Source organism: Chiloscyllium plagiosum, unplaced genomic scaffold, assembly GCF_037043375.1.
Source record: "Chiloscyllium plagiosum isolate Xiang-an unplaced genomic scaffold, Cpla_swu_hap1 HiC_scaffold_19, whole genome shotgun sequence".
NCBI lineage: Eukaryota > Metazoa > Chordata > Chondrichthyes > Orectolobiformes > Hemiscylliidae > Chiloscyllium > Chiloscyllium plagiosum.
Genome location: NW_028270157.1, coordinates 18,274,149 through 18,296,277, shown reverse-complemented (window position 1 = coordinate 18,296,277; position 22,129 = coordinate 18,274,149). Strand labels below are relative to the sequence as shown.

General features: G+C 45.3%; 1 protein-coding gene across 1 annotated transcript in view; it reads right to left on the bottom strand.

Annotated features, from left to right (window-relative positions):
* Nucleotides 1-555: 555 nt before the first annotated feature.
* The window catches only part of tmem263 (transmembrane protein 263), a 33,761-nt gene continuing 12,187 nt past the window's right edge, over nucleotides 556-22,129 (bottom strand). The window contains exons 3-4 of the mRNA XM_087997553.1: nucleotides 15,530-15,599; nucleotides 556-1,696 (exon numbers count right to left, since the gene is read on the bottom strand). Coding sequence (XP_087853679.1) covers nucleotides 1,410-1,696; nucleotides 15,530-15,599 — 357 coding nt within the window. The 3' untranslated portion in view covers nucleotides 556-1,409. The remainder of the gene's footprint in view (nucleotides 1,697-15,529; nucleotides 15,600-22,129) is intronic.

Genomic DNA, 22,129 nt, shown 5'->3' with positions numbered 1-22,129 from the left:
ATGCCAGACCAGGTAAGGTGGCAGATATCCACCTCTAGAGCACATTAGTGAACTTTAGCTGTAGTTCAGTACATAACACTCTCATCTCTGAGTCACTTAGTTTTCAAGAGAACCTCAACACCAGGACAAAGATGAAGCTGTTGGTATGGGATGATACTGATGTTCAAGATCCTATCCTTCAGACTAACTGATAAATTGAGGCCATGTCTGCCTTCTCAGGTGGGTGTAAAAAAATTGTATGACTCGATTTCTGGGGAAAACAGAGAGTCTCTCTTGAGGCCTGATCAGTGTTCACTCATGTATTAATATTATTCATTCAGGATCATATTGGTGTTTGTGGGAGCTTGCTGTGTACAATTTTGGCAGACTTCTTGTACCACAGCACTCCAAAAGGGGACCTCAGTAACAGAAAAGCACTGTAGGTCCTGAGGATGTCAAAGGCGCTCTAGAAATGTAGGTTAATTCTTTCAGTCACAGGTTGGTGGCTGGAACACACATGAAACCTACACCAGACAAATTCCAAGGTTATTTTACAGATTTATTCTGGAGCAATGACCCAGGACTGTAGGAGTGAGAACAGGTTGATGAAAACACCAGTGATGTGTGAATAAGGATGGTGAGTATCTGGAACTCACTGGTGGAAATGGTGGTAGAGGCAGGAACCTTGTGATGACCCTCTTGTAAATTACGCTCTTTAATGAGAGAGCATTCAAATGGTCTGTTAGGACTATGGTAGGACCACTTCACCTGTTTACAGTAGGGACTGAGCACGTTAAACCCAGGATTTGCAATTCATAGATGGTAGATATGGTATGCAGGTAGATGGCAGAAAGACAGTAAATTGGCATCAAGGAATAGAATTGGTGTAGCACAATGGGCCAAATGGACTCTCTCTACTCCATAACAATTCTGTGAAATGGATGAATGAATCATGATTTTTTAAAAATACACAGTAACTGATCATTTCATTCAAATAGACGTATTAAAAATAAGACTGGCCACTTTGCAAAATGATTCTCTGGTGTGCTAAATTCACCCAATTTCCATTCACTTGTCAATTACCTTTTGGTTTGTATTAACAAGTTTAAATCTTGCCACCTTTTCGGCAAACACTGGGTGTACCCCCCTTAGACGGTGTCCAGCTTTCAATACTACACCCAACCATAGGGATTTGCAAAGTTTATGTTCCCTGATTGCATTTCCAATCACCAGTAACGTGAAACCGAGAGCGGGGGCATTTATCACAAGTGCTTTTAGCAGCATTTTCCACACAAAAGTAAAACACAAATCGCATTTGGGCGCGATTAACGCCAGGGAACAGAGCCCCTTTTCTGTTTGCAGTCCCAGGAAGACAATGTGCTGCCCCACTTTCCCTGGTTCCTGCCCCCGGAAGCGAGTGGGTCCCGCCTTCAATCCGATTTGTCTTTCCTCTTGCCGGCGAATGGGACTTTGTTCTTAACAGCGGATCCCACGGCGGAAGCCCCGCCCACCAGGCTAGAGGCCCCGCCTCTGATGAGGCCGATGCCCAATGAGGGCACCGCGGTGACGGTTGTCCTGGTTACGGTGTAGCCTTTGATGCCCAGCCAGGCCACTCCGCCCATCGTGGCCCCGACAGCCCCCTTGGTCGCTCCGAGAAAGCCTCCGGCCACCCGCGACAGCAGGCTGGCCTGAACCTCCACTTGGTCCTTCTCAATGTCTGAAAACGGCAAAAACAAAATAGACATCAAAACCTGTCAGCGCCCTCCGAGTCTTCCAGAGTTAGTGTACATCGATACTAACTCCCTACCAACCCCAACCCTCCCTACTCCCTCATTGTTCAAATGTTTGGACAGAGTGCTAGATAATTCCTGGGCATTGCTGCAGAACAATATCAGGATTGCAGTGGATTAAAAATCCCTGCCCTTTATTTTGGCAACGGTGCTATACAGTATCGCCAAATCTAAGTTAGTCATATATACGTTTATATATGAGATTGTCATTACATAGAGGTTGTCAGTATGTATTAGTTTGTCTATATATATATATATATGTCTACATATATGAGTTTGTTAGGTTCTTGGGTGCCCACGGGCTAACTCTTTCATCTCAACTAAACTGACAACAAGCTGGCATTCCACAGATCCCCAGATGCTTTGAATTCAATCATGCACTTGGTCCTGCCTGCAAAGCGATCTTGGAATCTCGGTGTAAATCCATCACCTTTCCCCGTGCTCTGGTTAACTGGGGAAACACACAGAGTGAAGAACGATTTTAATATAGGCACAATGCTCAAACACTTGTCAAAGTTCCTCCTGAGAGCTGTTTGGTGCATGGATATCACATGCCCAGTCATATATTTATATCCAGCTCTACCAAGATCATTCCACATCGCATTCTCTGCACAGATTGTGGCAGTCTTTCTATTCAATGTCTCAATTAGAGACGAAGAGTTCCGAACTGACAATATCTCAGGCAGCCCGTGGGGGCACTTAGCAAACCAGAAACTGGGAATGTGGAACTGAACAGCGTCCCTTGGTGCAGAGCCACGTGAAAATCTCCCAGCGCGTAGCCAGCTCTGCATCGGTTTCAATGGGTGACTATGGGGAATTGTTACACTTAACTGTCTACAGCAGTGCGTGCAGGACCTGGATCCCAGTCAGACAGTGGAGCCTAAACTCTACCAGTCAACTTGCCAGAAATCAAACTCCCTTTCAGGGAGTTGTTCAAAAGTTTAACAACAAGAGCTTGGACAGAATGCTAGATAATTCCTGGGCATTGCTGCAGAACAATATCAGGATTGCAGTGGATTAAAAATCCCTGCCCCTTATTGATGCTCTTTTGGCAACGGTGCTATACAGTATCGCCAGATATAAGTTAGTCATATATACGTTTATATTTGAGATTGCCAGTACAGAGGGGTTGTATTAGTTGTCTATGTATATATGTCTCCATATATGAGTTTGTCAGGTTCTTAAATAACCACATTTGCTCAGGTTATCCTACATTTGCAACATGCCACTGGAGCAGGGTAATTAAATGAAGCATTGAGATATTTATACAGGGCATCGGGATGGGATATTTAAACAGGGCACTGGGGTGGGGTATTTAAACAGGGCACTGGGGAAGGGTATTTAAACAGGGCACAGGGATGGGGTATTTAAATAGGGCACAGGGGCAGGGTATTTAAACAGGGCACTGGGATAGAATATTTAAACAGGGCACAGCGGTGGTGTATTTAAACAGGGCACTGGGGTGGGGTATTTAAACAGGGCACAGGAGCAAGGTATTTAAACAGGGCACTGGGATGGGAAATTTAAACAGGGCATTGGGATGGGGCATTTAAACAGGATACTGGGATGGGGTATTTAAACAGGGCACAGGGATGGGAGATTTAAACAGGGCACGGGGCAAGATATTTAAACAGGGCACTGGGATGGGAGATTTAAACAGGGCACTGGGGCAGGGTATTTAAACAGGGCACTGGGACAGGGTATTTAAACAGGGCACTGGGACAGGGTTATTTATGAATCCAACTGTATAGCAATGGGATGGAATGTTGATCTCCCTATAGTAAGTCATCCATTCAAGGATAATTTTGGATGAGCAAAAAATGCTGGCATTGTCAGCGATACTCAAGTCCCATGAAAGAATAAGCAATGGAGGGTTTAGTTGCTACAGCATGGCAATTAGAAGGAACAATACCTCTAGTGTCAACCTGAGCTCATTGGGAGCAAGAGTCAAAAAGTGTGGTGCTGGAAAAGCACAGCAGGTCAGACAGCATCCAAGGAGCAGGAGAGTCAACATTGCAGGCATAAGCCCTTCATCGTTCCTGACTCTTTTTGACTCTGATCTCCTCATTGGGAGTAAGTCCCATTTGACCTATGTTGAGTATGCAATCCACATTGAGCTGCCAGTGTTGAGGGAGGGTTGCATTACTGAAGGTGCCAACTTCTCAGTGAGGCATTCTACCAAAATCAGCTGCCTGATCATTTGGACATAATTGGGAGAAGCTTAAGGAATTTGTCTTCTATTCTGGGAAAGATTCCTCTTTTGTTAAAAGACTGCGGCACATCTTAAATAACCAAGTGCTAAGAGTGGGAGAGTAGTGTGGCTGATTTCAGACCGGGTCAAATGCCAATCCCAAGATCTCTGGGGACTGCCGAAATGGCATCTGTTTCAGATGAGAGTTTGAGGTTAGCTCCATATCTCATTTACAATCAGACCACAGGTCGCAGAAACTAGGCTCAGTGTTTTAATGAAGCATACACACAAACACTCACAGTCTGTCTGTCTCACACACACACCACAAGGTTATAGTGCAACAGGTTTATTTGGAAGCACTAGATTTTGGAGCGCCGCTCCTTCATCAGATGGTTGTAGAGGTTAAGATCATGCTCACAGATTTATCATCTTTAATCTAACATTGTTTATTGTATCACATCTCCATGACACTGGACTCCTTTGGCTATAAATTCTGTGGACATGATCTTATTCTCCACAACCACCTGATGAAGGAGCAGCGCTCTGAAAGCTAGTGCTTCCAAATAAACTTGTTGGACTATAACCTGGTGTTTGTGAGATTTTTAACTTTGTCTACCCCTATCCAACACTGGCTCCTCCAAGTCATGACAACTCAAACACACACTCACACCTACGCAAACTTTCACTCACCCACACACAACTAAAGCACATTCTCATACACATGCAATTTCACACAAAGACTTGCACACAACTTACAAATACACTCTCTAACACACTGTCACACAAAGACTCACACGTGCTCTTACATAACTGCACACACACGTTTGCACACAGACACACTTCACATATCACTCTCAAACAGACACACACACTTTCACACAAACAGTGTTGCTAAGGTAGTGAGCAGGTACAAGGTGAAGTTAAACTGTTAAGTGAGCTCTTTGAAGAGTGAGAATGTGAGGTTGGGCGGATGCTGGCTGTGGTGTGAATGCCCAGCAGACCAGGAACATTTGAGGACAGGAATTGCTGCCAGTTGCAAATTCCTGCAAGTAAAGAGAATGATCTTGTGGCCATCTGCAGATTCCCTTCAAGGGGTGCTTCAAACAAACTTTGCAAGTGAAATGAACAACCACTGCCTGAGACGCTTTTCAGGAGCTCATGTCAGAACTAAAATATAATCAAGCTAATGGCGCAGTTCACCTACATTTGACATTTCTTCAGGCGATGAGATGTTACACCATGGCTCCCTCTGCCCTTTCTGGTTGATACAGAAGACCCAGTGGTGTTAATTCACTGCATTATTACAGTACAGAAGGGGACCATTGTGTCTGCACTGGCTCTATGAGCATTTCACCTTGGCATCAGTCTCCTGCCCTTTTTCTGCAAATCTGCAGCCTCTTGAGTTGAATCTGCCTTAATTGCTTTTCCAGGCAGTGTATCCCAGATCCCAACTACATACTGATGAGGAAGGTTGGGGCAATCTCCCTGCCCAAGGTTTATTGTTACCAAAAATGACTAAGATAGATCATCTGAGCGTTTACAAACTGGCTGTCACAAGAACGCAAGTAATAGAAGCTGGAGAAAATTATTCAGCCTCTTAAGCCTGGCCTGCTATTCGAAAAGATCATGCTAATCTGTCCTGAACCTCAACTCCTGTTTTGTGCTAGCTCCTCATAGCCCTCAACTTCCTGATAATTCATAACTCTATCTACTTCACCTTTAAATACTTTCAGTGTAGCCTCCCCAACTTCCTGGGGTAGAGATTGCCAGGTATTCACTATCCCCTGGAGGAGATGAAATCCCTTCGCATCTCAGTTTTAAATGAGCATCTCCTTATTTGTAACTAGATTATCTAGCGCAAGATTCACCCGCAAGCAGAGACATCTACTCTATCAAACCCCCTCAGAACCTTAAATTTATTTCTGCAATTTCCTTATTTGATTTGCTCTTGGGACATGAGTACCAACATTTATTGTCCATCCCTAACTGCCCTAGAGAAGGTGGTGGTGAGCTACTGTCTTGAACCACTCAGTCCATGTTGTGTGGAGACAGCCATAATACTGTTAAGAGTTCCAGGAACTTGATCCAGCGACACTGGAGGAGGGACACTATATTTCCCAAGTCAGGATGGTTTGTGACTGTGAGAGGACCTTGGGGGTGGTGGTGTTTCCATGTATCTGCTGTCGTTGTCCTTCCACCTGGCAGAGTCTGTGGGTTCGGAAGATGCCATCAAAGGAGCCTTCATCTGATATACCAGTTGTTATAACAGCAGCTTTTCAAGGACTTGATCAGATGCAAAGCATTCCGGGGCTTCCCAAGGTTACATGCAAGATGTGACATTTCTTTGCAAAGTATACCTGCAAGTTCATTCTCAAGGGTTTCTGCAAAAGTTAGCAGCATCGACGTTCTAATGAAAATGGTACTACTTAGTTCTGAAGTGCAGTGGCAAACTAAAATAAAACTAATAAAACACTTTGGAACGCTTTTTCTCCCCCATCCAAGTAGCTTCCATTTGAATGTAGCACAGTACTGAAAGTGCACTGGGCAAATCAAAATAGGAGAGCAATTCATAATTTATAACTGTACGGGGCATACATGTGCACCACAGAGATTTAACAAGGCACCTTGATTGTCAGACAGTTACCTTTCTAAACCATCTGAAATATTTATTGAGAACAAGGGAACAGAACAGTGGTTAGTGAGGATTGTTCTTTCCACTCTGCAGTCTCTCCGCATTATAATTGGAGTCTGCATTGCAGGATGAGTGCTGCACCGGATGCTCACTATTGTTTTGAAGTCAGATGTCTGCTGTGGAGCAGAGTGCAATTAAAGTTACTTTGGTGTTCCCTGTTGTCATGCTGTAGCTTTCAGGCTAGATTTCTCAATTCCCAGAGTGTTCTCTGGACGGCATGCACTTCCCTGACCTTTTGACAATCCCATGGATTGTCTGGTTTCCAGAGTGACTCCCAGCTTAGAGCCATAGAGGTTTACAGCATGGAAACAGGCCCTTCAGCCCACATTGTCTATGCCGCCCTGTTTTCATTTAGTCCCATTTAGCGGTGTGATTTTCCGTGTACTAATCCTAGATTGGCTTGATTCACTGATTGTGGCTGTAATGAGCCTGATGATCAAGCTGAGCGTTTGTGAAATTCAACTGAAACATTCAACAGTCATACAGCATGCTACTGACTAATAATCCAGAGGCCCTGGCCTCGTGGATTCAAATCTCACCATAGGATGGGCAACAGGTGGAATATTAATTCATTGAATTATAAATCTGACAGATCACAGACTGTCCTAAAAATGTCAGGCTGACTAATATTTTTGAAGGAATCATGTCTGCTATTCTTACCTGGTCTGGCCTACATGTGACCCACAGTGATGTGATGGCCTCTTAACTGTCCTCTGAAATTGTTGATAAAGCTACCCTGTTGAAGAGTAATTAGGGATGGGCAACAAATCCTTGTTTTATGGATACTCCACATTCCACAAAAGTATGAAGTCCACAGATTTAATATATCAGGAATCTTCACTGGAGATTATAATCATGTCAATCCTATACTTAAAGAGTCTCTCTAATGGGGAACATCACTCACCGTCCTGACTCGGAAATATACTGCTGTTGTTTCACTTTGGCTGGGTTGAATTCCTGGAACTTCCCTCTGTAACAGTACAGTGAACATAGCTACTCCAAATGGACTGGGGCAGTTCAAGAAGGCAGCCCATCACCACCCACATTCTCAGAACAAATGACAAAATGAGCACTTTAGTTGTATGTCTCAAACGTGATAGTCAAAGTTATTTGATTTTCTTGACTTTGAATTAACAAAGTGGTGAAAACGAGAAGCTGCTTCAGTCTAGATTTCCCAAGTTTCTTCACATTGTCTGACTCTCTCCTCAGTCTGGGTCACTCTCAGCTGTGAGCATCAATTCCCTCCAGACTTGGAATCAACCACCTTACAAACTTTTTCTACAAATTTTATAGATGGTGGGAAGTATAATCGGTAATCAGATTCCAGACAGCACAGATATTGGTGGCAATAGGCGTTGGCAGAAAGATGTCCATGTTTTGAGTTCATTGTTTGTTTTCTTTGTCCTTTCATGGGGTGTGGGTGGCATTGCTGGCAAGGCTGGCATTGCGTCCTATCTCTAACTGGCCTTGAACTCAATGGCTTGTTAGACCATTTCAGAGGGCACTTTAGGGTGAGTCACATTGATGTGGGTCTGGAGTCTGATGTTGGGCCTGGGAGTCCAGGGGTTTTAGGGCACTCGCTTTTTGGGAGGTTGCGCCAAGAATCTGTGATTTCTGTGCCTGGTCATACATCAGTCAGATCAGGTAAGGATGATAGATTTCTTTCATGAAAGGACATCACAACAATTAATGAAAGCTGACATGATTGCCATTACTAACACTAGCTTTCCTGATATTTTTAAATAAATGAATTTAAATTTCACCAGTTGCCGCGGTAGGATTTGAGTCCATGTCCCCGGTACCTTAATCTGTACCTCTGGATTACCAACCTAGTGATATTACCATTACTCTTCCATCTCACCCTTAATCTTTATGATCAGTTCTTGCAGACTACAATTCACAGGTGGAGGTATTTACATCGAGTATTGTGGTTAGTATCAAAGTAACTGACAGTGTATGGTCAGCAAGTTTCTAACCCTGCTCTGCATCAGCAGACAGCAATGACCATTCTCAAGATCCACCATACCACATCAAATTACTCAATTTAATTACACACTGTTTTAATGGATAGCACTATCGGGCAGCAAGAGGCCATCTTACTGAAACATTCTGAGGCTGGGAGGATGTTTTCCCTTTTTGGGAATCTAGAACCAAATGAATATGTTTCCAAATAAGGCCGCTCCCATTTCACATGGGAATGAGGAGGAAACCTTCCTTTCCAGAAGGTCATTATTCTGAAGAGTTTTTAGCCCCGAGTACAGTCAAGAATGAGTTAGACAGATTGCTGAACTCAAGTCGGGGGGGGGGGGGGGGGGAGTTATGGGAAACAGGCAGGAGCATAGAAACATATGAAATAGGAGCAGGAGAAGGCTGCTCAGCCCCTCAATCCTGTCCCACCATTCTATAAGATCATGGCTGGTCTGGCCAAGGCCCCAACTCCTCACTCATGCCAATTCCTCAATCACTCGATATTTCAAACATCTACCTCCCTCCCCTTTAAACACTTCCAGTGAACTAATCTCCAGAAGTATGCAGGGTAGAAAATTGTAGACATTCACTACCCTCTCTGAGAGAAGAAATTCTTTCACATCTCAGTTTTCAGTGATTATCCCATTATCGCTAGTTTGTGAAACAGGCCCTTTGGCCCAACAGGTCCACACTGACCCACCCAGACCCATTTCCCTGCCCTATTACTCTACGTTTATCCCTGACTAATGCACATAACCTACACATCTCTGAACATTATGGGCAATTTACCATGACCAATTCACCCTAACCTGCACATCTTTGGATTGTGGGAGGAAACCGGAGCACCCAGAGGAAACCCACGCAGACACGGGGAGAATGTGCAAACTCCACACAGACAGTCACCCGAGGCTGGAAATGAACCCGGGTCTCTGGTGTTGTGAGGCAACAGTGCTAACTACTGAACCACCATGCCACCACCTTCTGAACATCTAACCTGTCAAGCCCCCTCAGAATCCTCAGGAGAAAGTGAGGACTGCAGATGCTGGAGATCAGAGTCGAGAGTGTGGTGCTGGAAAAGCACAGCAGGTCAGGCAGCATCCGAGGAGCAGGAGAATTGACGTTTGGGCATAAGCCCTTCATCAGGAATGAGGGAGGGCTTATGAAGGGCTCTTGCCTGAAACGTTGATTGTCTTGCTCCTTGGATGCTCCCTGACCTGCTGTGCTTTTCCCAGCACCACACTCCTGACTCCTCAGAATCCTGAATGTTTAAATAAGATCATCCCTCATTTTTCTAAGCTCTAATGAATACAGGCCCTGCCAGTTTAGCTGTTCTTGACAAGTCGTCCCAGAAATCAGCTTAGTGAATCTCTTTTGAGCCACCTCCAATGTTAGTGTATCATTTTTGTAAATAATGAGACCAAAACTGTACACAGAATTACAAGTGTGGCCTTATCAAACACTGTACAGGTTTAACAAGACCTCCTATTTTTAAACTTTAACCCATTAGCAATAAAGGCCAGTATTTTCTTCTTAATTATTTGCTGCACCCACATTGCTAACATTTTGTGTTTCATGCACAAGGAAGTCCAGATCCCGGACCATATGAGCTCCTCCACCATGCCTTGCTTAGTCTTAAACTTACTTCATTAATTTCACTCTCCTTCCCTTACCTTCCTTGGGTTTACTTGTATTACTATATGATATTGGTCTGGACTTTTACTTATTTTTGGTGCTAAATAACATACAGTTATAGAAATGATACTGCTTTATACTCTGCCCCATCCTCCAAATCATTGATTATAGATAGTAAACACTCCAAGGCTTAGAACTGATCCTGATGGCACTCCCCGAGCAACATCTTTCTAAACTGAAAAAGATTCATTCATCCCGAATTGGTTTTCTGTGTGCCAATCAATCCTCAACCTGTGTTAATACAGAGGAACCTCAATTATCCAAATGAGATGGGCGGGCAGTATGTCGTTTGGATAATTGATTATCCGGTTAATTGTTTCAATGCCTCTCCTGGGGCTGGGAGTTTTCTGGTTTCCTTTTTCCTTGCTGTATCTGCCTTGCTCCCTCTCTCTGGCTCACAGTTTGTTTCTGAGCAGACACACACTTGTGTGTAAGGGACCTGCAGCATTGCTCAAGCCCCCCACTCCCCCACCCCCTCCCAATCAGTTCAATGGGACTGACACAGCGAGCACTTGATAAGTCTGCTCCGCCTGTTCAGGAGACTAGGCAACAGCACACTGCGCACGAGTCCCCACTCTCCTGTCTATCCCCACCCTACCCCCGCACCCCCCCATCCGCCAATCCCGTCCAACTCCCACCCACTGTCCAACAACCCCATACCATCCGCGCCCCCACTGTCAGCATCCCCCACCTCTCTTTCCCCGCCCCCCCCCCCCAACCCGGGGGCAGATGGACTGGACACCGACAGCAAGACTACTGCTGCCTTTTTGGGGTGAGTCTCATCAAAGTAGCGCGCACACACACAACGTTTTACTGCAACGTTTTGACAGGTTCCACCTTTGCCCTGTACAGGACAATATTGGAGAGATTATCTGGGGAAGAGGGGTTTAGGTACACCTCTGTGTAGAACTCCAGGGAAAGTGTGGGGAGAGAGAGGGAAGGTGGGCGGTCAGTCATTTGGAGATGGTACCTGGGCTCCCATCAATGTCCAGGACTGTTCTCGGCAGCATTTCAGTAAGCTGAGCTCGTTTTTAAACATTGTAAACAAAAGGCGAGATCAGTGTTAGAAACACCTCTTTGATGTAATGTTTCTATCGGGACCTCGAGATCTCCTTCAGATAATCCGAAATTCGGATAATCGATATTCGGATGATCAAGGTTCCCCTGTACATCACCCCAATCTCGTGTGCTCTTATCCTCTGCAATAACCTTTTATATGGCACATTTTTCAAATGCCTTCTGGAAAACCAAATGCTCTAAATCTAATTGGTTTCCCTACATCAACTCACACATTATATCCTGGAGGAAACTGGAGGTGAGGGCAAGACAGGATCAGCCTCTTGCAGACTGGCAGTGCAGGCTCACGGAGCTGAATAGTCCACTCCTGTTCTTATTTCTTACGTTCCCTGGATCCAAAGTTTGGGATTCAGACCGTACTCCAGAGATGTGGACACAATATCCTGGCCAGCTCTCCCATTGCAGCACTGACTGATTACAACCCACATGGAGATAGCATCACTCTCTGCTCCCATCCAAGGAAGGATTGGATTTAACAAGTCTATTTGAGAGAGAGAGATTCCAGGCTTCTCTCCCATGCCACACAGACTGATATTGTCCAAAAAGCACTATCTCACAGTAACAGATCCGTGAGGCAGCCTCACCGAAAAGCAAGTAAGAAAGGGGCTTCCCTCACATCCAACAATGTTCTGTACCCTTCTATGAAGGTCTAAGTGGCCCTGTGCATTCCTCAACAACGATCAGCCCAAGACTCAAACCAATCCCCACTGACTGTTAATTCATCAACCCCGAGCTAAGAATCGAACTAAACAGATTCACGTCACCCTGGATCCTGCTGGGCCAGACCCAGAGGAGCTGGGAACCTGAGGAATGCAGGGATATTTGTATTAGGGGCAGCACAGTGGCTCACAGCGCCAGGGTCCCAGGTTCAATCCCAGCCTTGGGGAACTGTCTATGTGGAGTTTGCACATTCTCCCCGTGTCTGCGTGGGTTTCCTCCGGGTGCTCCAGTTTCCTCCCACAATCCAAAGATGTGCAGGTTAGGTGAATTGGTCATGCTAAATTGCCTGTAGTGTTAGGTGTAGGGGAATGGGTCTGAGTGGGTTGCTCTTCGGAGGGTCAGTGTGGACTTGTTGGGCCGAAGGACCTGTTTCCACACTGTAAAGAATCTAATCTAATGTTCTGGCAGAGTGATGGCCCAAAGTAAAACAAACATTGTGGTCCAATGGCTCCCTCCGGTGGAAGTAAAGGCACTTGCCCAGCACAGAGCCTTTGATCATGAATGAGACCTCTCATTGTCAAACTGATTCCAACACTAACACCACGGATTTCCACATACACTCAGTGAGGAAGACACTAACACTTCACTAATCCTGAATCTCTGATGGCGCAAAGGGACTGGCCAAAGTCGAAATGGGTAGAGAGGTTGCTCTGGTAAAGAACTTTTGGCCAAATGCAAACTTTTGAATCAGACGCTCATGGGATTCAAATGCTAGTACAAAGATTTGTCCACAATCCAGTACACGCCACTGCACTTTCCTAACCAGGGAGTGTTGGAAATTGGGGTCCTCTAACAACTGAATTTTCTTATGTATTTATTGTGTTGCAAGGGATTTGATTTGAGAGCTATGTTCACAGGAATTAACTTTCCAAATTCATGGCGTGGGAAAACAAAGGGAAAAATACAACAAAATACAAAGGTCACAGTGCCCATTGAGCTTGCTTCAACAACTGATCTGGCATAAAACATACCCTGTTTTCTGTGTGTTATTGTTTGGGAAACTGAGAAGGTTTTGTTCTCAGAAGGAATGAAAAGTAACCTTCAAATGGAGGTGGGCAAGGGGACAGGGGTCACCCTGGCATCATGAGTAACTGCCCATGGGCATTGACCAAAAGGTGGACTGTGGATTGAGAAAAGATTTACAAGGATATTACCAGGATTGGAGGGTTTGAGCTATAGGGAGAGGCTGAATAGGTTGGGGCTGTTTTTCCTGGAGCGTTGGAGGCTGAGGGGTTTATAAAAATCATGAGGGGCATGGGTGGGTGAATAACCAAGGTTTTTGTTCCCCAGGGTAAGGGAGTCCAAAACCAGAGGGCATAGGTTTAAGGTGAGAGGGGATAACGTTTTTCACACAGAGGGGGGTGCGTGTATGGAATGAGCTGCCGTACGTGGTGGTGGAGGCTGATATAATTACAACATTTAAAAGGTATCTGAATAGGTATATGAATAGGAGGGGTTTAGAGGGATATGGGCAAAAAGCTGGCATATGGTACTAGATTAATTTATGATATCTGGTCTGCATGGACAAGTTGGATCAAAAGATCTGTTTCTGTGCTGCACAATATATCTCTATGACTCTATGACATTGCATAGATGGCCAGCATAGAAGTGCCTCAAAGCAGGGGTGGTATGGTGGTATAGTGGTTAGCATTGCTGCCTCACAGTGCCAGGGACCTGAGTTCAATTCCAGCCTTGGGTGACTGTTTGCATGTTGTCCTTTTGTCTATGTGCATTTCCAGGGATATGCACATTATGTGGACTGGCCATGATAAATGTGGAGTTGGGAAGGAATGGATCTGGGTGCGATGCACTGTGGAGAGTCTGTGCAGACTTGATGGGACAAATGGCCTCTTTCTACACTATAGGATAGTTCTGATTGTGGGGGTTGGTGTGAGTTTTATGGTGAGGGGATAAAAGGTTTTTTTTTAAGAGCAAGAGTGGGGGGGGGGGGCGTCTTCCATTGAGCAGGAGGTGCAAAAACAAGAAGCAGAATAAGATCTTCAGGTTATCCCAATGGATGCCTACTCCTTCAATGTGCCATCATGAGTAAAATCCCACGGGCAATATCACAACTTTGGCACCAAAATATTACACTCCCCAAGCACCACACCTCAACCAACCCAGTACAGGGAGTAATGGGCAGATCTGGCCCTAAATGCAGGATAACCCAGCTTCCTCCATGCTCTCAGGGATCACATCAACCCCACATTGAAGAAGTTGGGACTGTTCTCTTTGGAGAGAAGGTGGCCGAGAGGAAATCTGAGAGAATGGGGAACAGACTGGATAGACCGGACGGGGAGAAACTGTCCCCTGCTTATGAAAGGAACAGGAACAGGAGGGTATAGATTTAAAGATATTTTAAAAAACAAAAATGAGATTTGAGAAAGGAACACTTGATCACGCAGTGAGTAGTTAGGAATTCACTCTCTGAAAACTTGGAGGAGGCAGGTTCAATTGTGACGATCAATAAAGTATTAGGTGATTATTGAGATAGAAAAATATGCAAGAGATTGCATAAAAGGCAGGAGATTGTCTCTAGGCAATGATGCTCACTGATAAGCTAGTACAGACACAATACGTAGAATGGCCTCTGTAACAGTTCGATGATTCTGTGAACCCATGGGAACAACTTTAGATTAAAGCTGAAAATTCTCATGCTTTATCTCCACCTTTCACGAGATACCTATCAATTACTCAGCTCTGATCTTGCAGCAAATATGTTTGAGGACAATACCCAAGAACATGGAAACACGAGGAGACCATTCAGCCCCACTGAGCCTGTTCCACCTTACAGTTGATCCAAATGCCCCAGTTTCACTCCACATCCCTTGACATCATTATCCAACAAAATTCCATTCTGCAAAATTAGTTAAGCTCCAGTTGAACCCCATATCCAAATCCTTTTGAGGGGACAGAGCTATTTAGATTAGATTAGATTAGATTACAGTGTGGAAACAGGCCCTTCGGCCCAACAAGTCCACACCGACCCGCCGAAGCGTAACCCACCCATACCCCTACATTTACCCAACACTACGGGCAATTTAGCATGGCCAATTCACCTGACTTGCACATCTTTGGACTGTGGGAGGAAACCGGAGCCCCCGGAGGAAACCCACGCAGACACGGGGAGAACGTGCAAACTCCACACAGTCAGTCGCCTGAGTCGGGAATTGAACCCGGGTCTCTGGCGCTGCGAGGCAGCAGTGCTAACCACTGTGCCACCGTGCCGCCCACTATTTCTGGGACTAATTCCAAGTTTATTAACTGAGTTTAAATTTCTCCAGTTGCTGTGGCACCAGAAAATTAACTTGGGTCTCTGGATGACACTTCCACTGGCATTACTGCAATACCACTGCATTCCCTTCAACTGTGTACTATCAGTACAGCAGCATGCTCATGACCCACGGTCACTGTACTCACCTTCTGTTGGCAGCTCCCTTAGATATGAAGAGATGTCCTTCTGATCACCGCTTGCTTGTTCCATTGGCTTCTATCAAGAGCAAAATGCAAAGAAACATTTCCAATGGATTGAATGTTCTTAAGTTTAGCAGAGCTCCAGTGACAAGGGGGAGGGTTGATAAGGGGGAGCCAGTGGATGTTGTGTACTTAAACTTTCAAAAGGCTTTCAGTAGGGTCCCACAACAGATATTAACATGTGAATTGAGGGTAGTGTACTGACATGTGGAGAGAACCGGCTGGCACACAGGACACAGAGTAAGAATAAATGGGTCTTCTTCCAGGAGGCAGGCAGTGCCTAATGAAGTGCCACACACAGATCAGCACCTGAACCCCCAGCTATTAACATATACATTCATGATGTAGAGGAGGGAACTAAATGCAAGTCTCTTATGAATGACACCAAGTTGGGTGGAAGGCTGAGCTATGAGGAGTATACAGCCACACTTCAGTCTGGTTTGATCCAGTTAAGTGAGTGGGCAAGTGTATGGCAGATGGAGTATAATGAGGTTAACATGAAGTTATGAGGCTGAGGGGTGACCTTATAGAGATTTTATAATTGAGGTGCATGGATAGGGTGAATAGCCAAAGTCCTTATCCAAAGATAGGAGATTCTAAAACTAAAGGGTGAGAGGAGAATGATTTAAAAGGGACCTGAGGGGCAATGATTTCATGCAGAGAGTGGTGTGTGTATGGAATGAGCTGCCAGAGGAAGTGGTGGAAGCTGGTACAATTACAGCATTTAAAAGGCATCTGGATGGGTACATGAATAGGAAGGGTTCAGAGGGATATGGGCCAAGTGCTGGCAAATTTAGATTTAGATTTAGATTACTGTGGAAACAGGCCCTTCGACCCAACAAGTTGACACCGACCCACCAAAGCGCAACCCACCCAGACCCATTCCCCTACATTTACCCATTCACCTAACACTACGGACAATTTAGCATGGCCAGTTCACCTAACCTGCACATTTTTGGAATGTGGGAGGAAACCGGAGCACCCGGCGGAAACCCACGCAGACACAGGGAGAATGTGCAAATTCCACGCAGAGAGTCGCCTGAGGCGGGAATTGAACCCAGGTCTCTGGCGCTGTGAGGCTGCAGTGCTAACCACTGTGCCACCGTGCCGCCCATAAAATTAATCAGGTATTTTTGCACAAGTCAAGTTAAGAAACACGGGCTCGTCCAGGATTTGAACCCAGGACCTCTCGCAAGTCAGCACAGTAGATGAGCCTAAGCGAGAATCATAGCCCGAGACCAACGAGCCAGAGTTATGGGACTAGATCACTTAAGATTGAGGTAAGGAGGAATTCCTTCACCCAGAGAGTAGGAAGCCTGCAGAATTCTCTGCCACAGAAAGCAGCTGAGGCAAAAACATTGAACGTTTCCAGCAAGGAACTTCAGGCTTAAGAGATGAAAGGGAATTGGGAGAAAACACAAAAAAGGACAGGGTTTGAATGATCAGCCACAATCATATGGAATAGTTGAGTCGGCTGAAAGGGCTGCAGAAACTCCTCCTGCTTCTGTGCTGCTATGAGAACCCACTCAATGGGGTGAGAGGTATTTGGATGCAGCTTTGTTAAGGGGATAGTTAGGCTGAGCCATCACGCTAGGAGAAAGTGAGGACTGCAGATGCTGGAGAGTCAGAGTTGAAAAGTGTGGCGCTGGAAAAGCACAGCAGGTCAGGCAGTATCCGAGGAGCAGGAGAATCGATGTTTTGGGCAGAAGCCCTTCATCAGGGCATCACGCTGTGTTGTGCCGTGCTAGATTTTGACTCTATATAATGTTCTCAAACAAGGAATTATGAATTGCTATTTAAGCTGAAGAATTAATTTCTGTCTGGTCTAATTTTTGCTTATGTTTAGCAATTGCCTGCTGCCAATTGTCCAATGATATCTCGAATGCCTCAGTTGAACCCTCCAGCTGTGACATTATAGAATGACAGGGCAAGTTTAAGGAGCTGAAAAGCCTATTCCTGCTCCTAACTCATATCTTCTTTTGTTTTTGTGTTCTTTGTGCTGAATGGTCTCCTTCTATCCTGTATCATGCTGAATCTTTGATTCTCATCCTCCCTGTGTTGCGTACAAGTCAGCTTCCTTCTTATGTGGGAAAGATGTGTAGGGCAGGAGAATCTTGCTTTAGAAGTCAACTAAAGACCATCGTAGCTGGTGACTTCAACCAGGTCCACCTCCAGAACATGGTACCAAAATACCACCAACACATCTCCTGACCCACCCGAGGTTCGAACATTCTTGACCATTGCTGCACAACCAGAAGTGTCTGCCACTCCATCGCTCATCTGCATTTTGGAAAATCAGATCTAGGGCCAGTCATTACAGGGATCATGGGGGAGTTCAATACACAGATAAACTGGGAAAATCAGGTTGGCAGTGGATCATAAGAAAAAGAATTTGAGGAATGTCTACAAGATGGCTTTTTGGAGCAGCTTGTGGTGGAGCCCACTAGCGAACAGGTGATTCTGGATTTAGTGCTATGCAATGAGGCAGACTTGATAAGGGAGCTTAAGGTGAAGGAACCCTTAGGAGGCAGTGATCATAATATGATAGGGAGGAGGTGGAATCAGGTGTAACAGTATTACAGCTGAATAAAGGCAACTACAGAGGCATGAGGAAGGAGCTGAGCAGAATTGACTGGGAGAGGAGCCTAGCAGGAAAGACAGTGGAACAGCAAAGGCAGGAGTTTCTGAGGGTAACCTGGGAGACACAGCAGAGATTCATCCTGAGAAAAAAGAAGCATGGTACAGGGAGGATGAGGCAACCACTGGCTGACTAGGGAAGCCAGGGACAGCATAAAAGCAAAAGAGAAAACATATAATGTGGTGAAGGGCTGTGGAAACCAGAGCATTAGGAAGTCCACAAAGGCCAACAATGGACAACAACAAAAAAGGAAATAAGGAGGGAGAAGATTAAATATGAAGGCAAGCTAGCCAGTAATATACAGGAAGACTGTAAGAGTTTCTTTAGAAAAATAAAGGGCAAAAGAGTGGCAAAAGTGGACAATGTGCCACTGGAAAATGATGCAGGAGAGATAGTAGTGGGGAACAAAGAAATGACTGAGGAACTGAATAATTACTTCGCATCAGTTTTCACGGTGGAAGACATGAGTGACATCCCAGAAATACAAGAGAGTCAGGGGCAGAGGTGGGTATGGTAGCCATCACCAAGGAGAAGGTACTAGAAAAGCTGGAAGGTCTGAAGGTGGATAAATCACCTGGACCAGATGGACTATACCCTAGAGTTCTGAAGGAGATAGCTGAAGAAATAGTGGAGATGTTAATGGTCATCTTCCAGGAATCATTGAAGTGAGGGAGAATGGAAAATTGCTAAATGTAACCCCCTGTTTAGGAAGGGAGTAAAGCAAAACATAGGAAATTACAGACTGATTAGCCTGACCTCGGTAGTTGGTAATATCCTAGAATCCATTGTGAAGGATGAGGTTTCTGAATATTTGGAAGCGTATGGTAAAATAGAGCAAAGTCAGCATGATTTCATTAAGGGGAGGTCATGCCTGACAAATCAGCTAGAATTCTTTGAGGAAATAACGAGCAGATTAGACCAAGGAAACCCAGTGGATGTTATATGTCTGGACTTCAAGGCAGCCTTTGACAAGGTGCTACACAGGAGGCTGCTGGGTAAGAAAAGGGCTTATGGTGTCAGAGGCAAGGTACTAGCATGGATAGAAGCCTGGCTGTCTTGCAGAAAGCAGAGAGTGGGGATAAAAGGGTCCTTCTCAGGGTAGCAGCGGATGACTAGTGGTGTTCTGCAAGGGTAAGTGTTGGGCCCACAACTTTTCACTTTATACATTAATATCTAGATGAAGGAATTGAAGGCATTCTGACGAGGTTTGCAGATGATTACAAGGTAAGTAGAGGTACAGGTAGCATTGAGGAGACAGGGAGGCTGCAGAAAGATTTAGACGTGGTTAGGAGAGTGGGCAAAGAGATGGCAGATAAAATCCAATGTGGGAAAGTGTGAGGTCATGCGCTTTGGTAGGGAGAATAGAGGCATGGACTATTTTCTAAACGGGGAGAAAATTTAGCTCTTTGAAATGCAAAGAGACTCGGGAGTTCTAGTCTAGGCTTCTCTCAAGGTAAACTTGCAGGTTGAGTCAGTAGTTAGGAAGGCAAATACAATGTTGGCATTTATTTCGAGAGGACTAGAATATAAAAGCAGGGATGTACTTCTGAGGCTTTATAAAGGTCTGGTCAGACCACATTTAGTGTATTGTGAACAGGAAGGACGTATCAGCCTTGGAGCAGGCCCAGAGGAGGCTCACAAGAATTAAAGGCTTAGTGAACGAGGAACATTTCAGTACTCTGGGTCTATACTCAATGGAGTTTAGAGGGATATGGGGGGATCTAACTGAAACTTACAGAATACTGAATGGCCTGGACAGAGTGGATGTTGGGAAGATGTTTCCATTGGTAGGAGAGACTAGAACCTGAGGACACAGCCTTAGTATAAAAAGAAGACCTTTTAGAATGGAGATAAGGAGCAATGTCTTCAACCAGAGAGTTGAATCAACGGAATTCATTCCCACAGAAGGCTGTGGAGGCCAGGTCATTGAGTATATTTAAAACAGAGTTGGATAGGTTCTTGATTGTAGAGGGGATCAAGGATTACAGGGAGAAAGCGGGAGAATGGGGTTGAGAAACTTATCAGCCATGATTGAATGGTAGAGCAGACTCGATGGGCTGAATAGCCTAATTTCTGCTCCTATGTCTTATATTCTAACGCTGTGTTCCTCCTACCAGCTTACAAGCAGAAAATGAAGTGTGATGACCCAGTATTAAGAAAGTAATGCTGTGTTGACCTGAGGAAACTGAAGGGCTTCTATGGGACTGCTCAGAGTCGATGGACTGATCTCAATTCCAGAACTCAGTGGCCAACCTAAACAAGTATGCAGACCTCATTAGTAAGCCTGTAGATGACTGGGTGCTCAAGACTGTAATCCGAATGTTCCCCAATAGAAACCATGAATAACTGGGAGATCCACTTCTTACTGAAGACCAGGTCTGAGGCATACAAAGCGGTTGCCATTGACCTATACAGGAAACCCAGGTACGACCTTCATAAGGGCATCAAAGATGCCAAGAGGCAGTACCAAAGTAAGCTCAAGACCCATAGACCAACCACACAGACACCCATTGTTTCTGCAAGGCTTACACGACATTACACAGCAAAGTCAAACAGAATTGCGGGTAACAGTATATTCATCCCCGATGAACTGAATGCACTCTATACTTACTTTGAACAGAAGGTCAGTGAAACAATGTCACCTATCCCAATAGCCTCAGATGCACACAGACCCACGGTCTATGCCATCAACATTGGATAAACCTTCTTGAGAGTGAACCCATGGAAAGTGACTGGCCCGGGTGGACTCTCTGGCCATGCACTCAGATCCTGTGCGGACCAGCTGGCAGAGTACTCACAGACATCTTCAACCCCACCTACTTCAGGAAGACTATCATCATCACGGTGCCAAAGAAAAATCAGACAGTGTGCCTCAATGATTACCGCCTGGTGGCTTTGACATCCATCATTATGAAGAGCTCCAAGGTCATTCCTCACAAAAGTTCCAGCCTCCCAGATTGCCTGGATTTCTAACTGGCCTACTGGTGCAACAGGTCTTCAGCAGACGCCACCTCCCTGGCCCTACATTCATCCGTGGAACATCTGGACAACAAGCATAACTATGAGGAGAAAGTGAGGACTGCAGATGCTGGAGATCAGAGCTGAAAATGTGTTGCTGGAAAAGCGCAGCAGGTCAGGCAGCATCCAAGGAACAGGAGAATCGACGTTTCGGGCATAAGCCCTTCTTCAGGAATGAGGAAAGTGTGTCCAGCAGGCTAAGATAAAAGGTAGGGAGGAGGGACTTGGGAGAGGGGCGTTGAAATTGCAATAGGTGGAGGGAGGTCAAGGTGAGGGTGATAGGCCGGAGTGGGGTAGGGGCGGAGAGGTCAGGAAGAAGATTGCAGGTTAGGAAGACGGTGCTGAGTTCGAGGGATTTGACTGAGACAAGACTGGATTCTCGACTTCCTGACCAACAGACTGCAATCAGTAAGGTTCGGTGACAGCACCTCCTCCACTATAATCCTCAAGGCCAATCCTCAATCCCCTGTAAAGCTGTGTACTCAGCCCCCTATTATACTCCTTATAGACACACACACACACACGACTGGGTGACCAAATCTGCACCAACTCCATTTACAGGTTTGCTGATAACACAACCATTGTAGCTTGGATCTCAAACAACGAGCAGAAAGAGAGTGAATTAAATCAAATGAGGTATAGGAGGAGAGGTAGACCATTTGGCCCATCAAGTTTGCTCTGCCTTTCAATGAGATTGTGGCTGATCTGATAATCCTCAAACCCACTTCCCTGACTTCTCCCAATTACCCTTAGGCCTTTCCTGTTGAAAATTCTGTCCAATGCAGCCTTGGAAATACCCAACAATCCACCCTCGACAGCCCTCTGTTGTAAAGAATTCCACAGATGCACTAAACTCTGAAGAAATTTCTCCTCATCTTAGTCTTAAAATG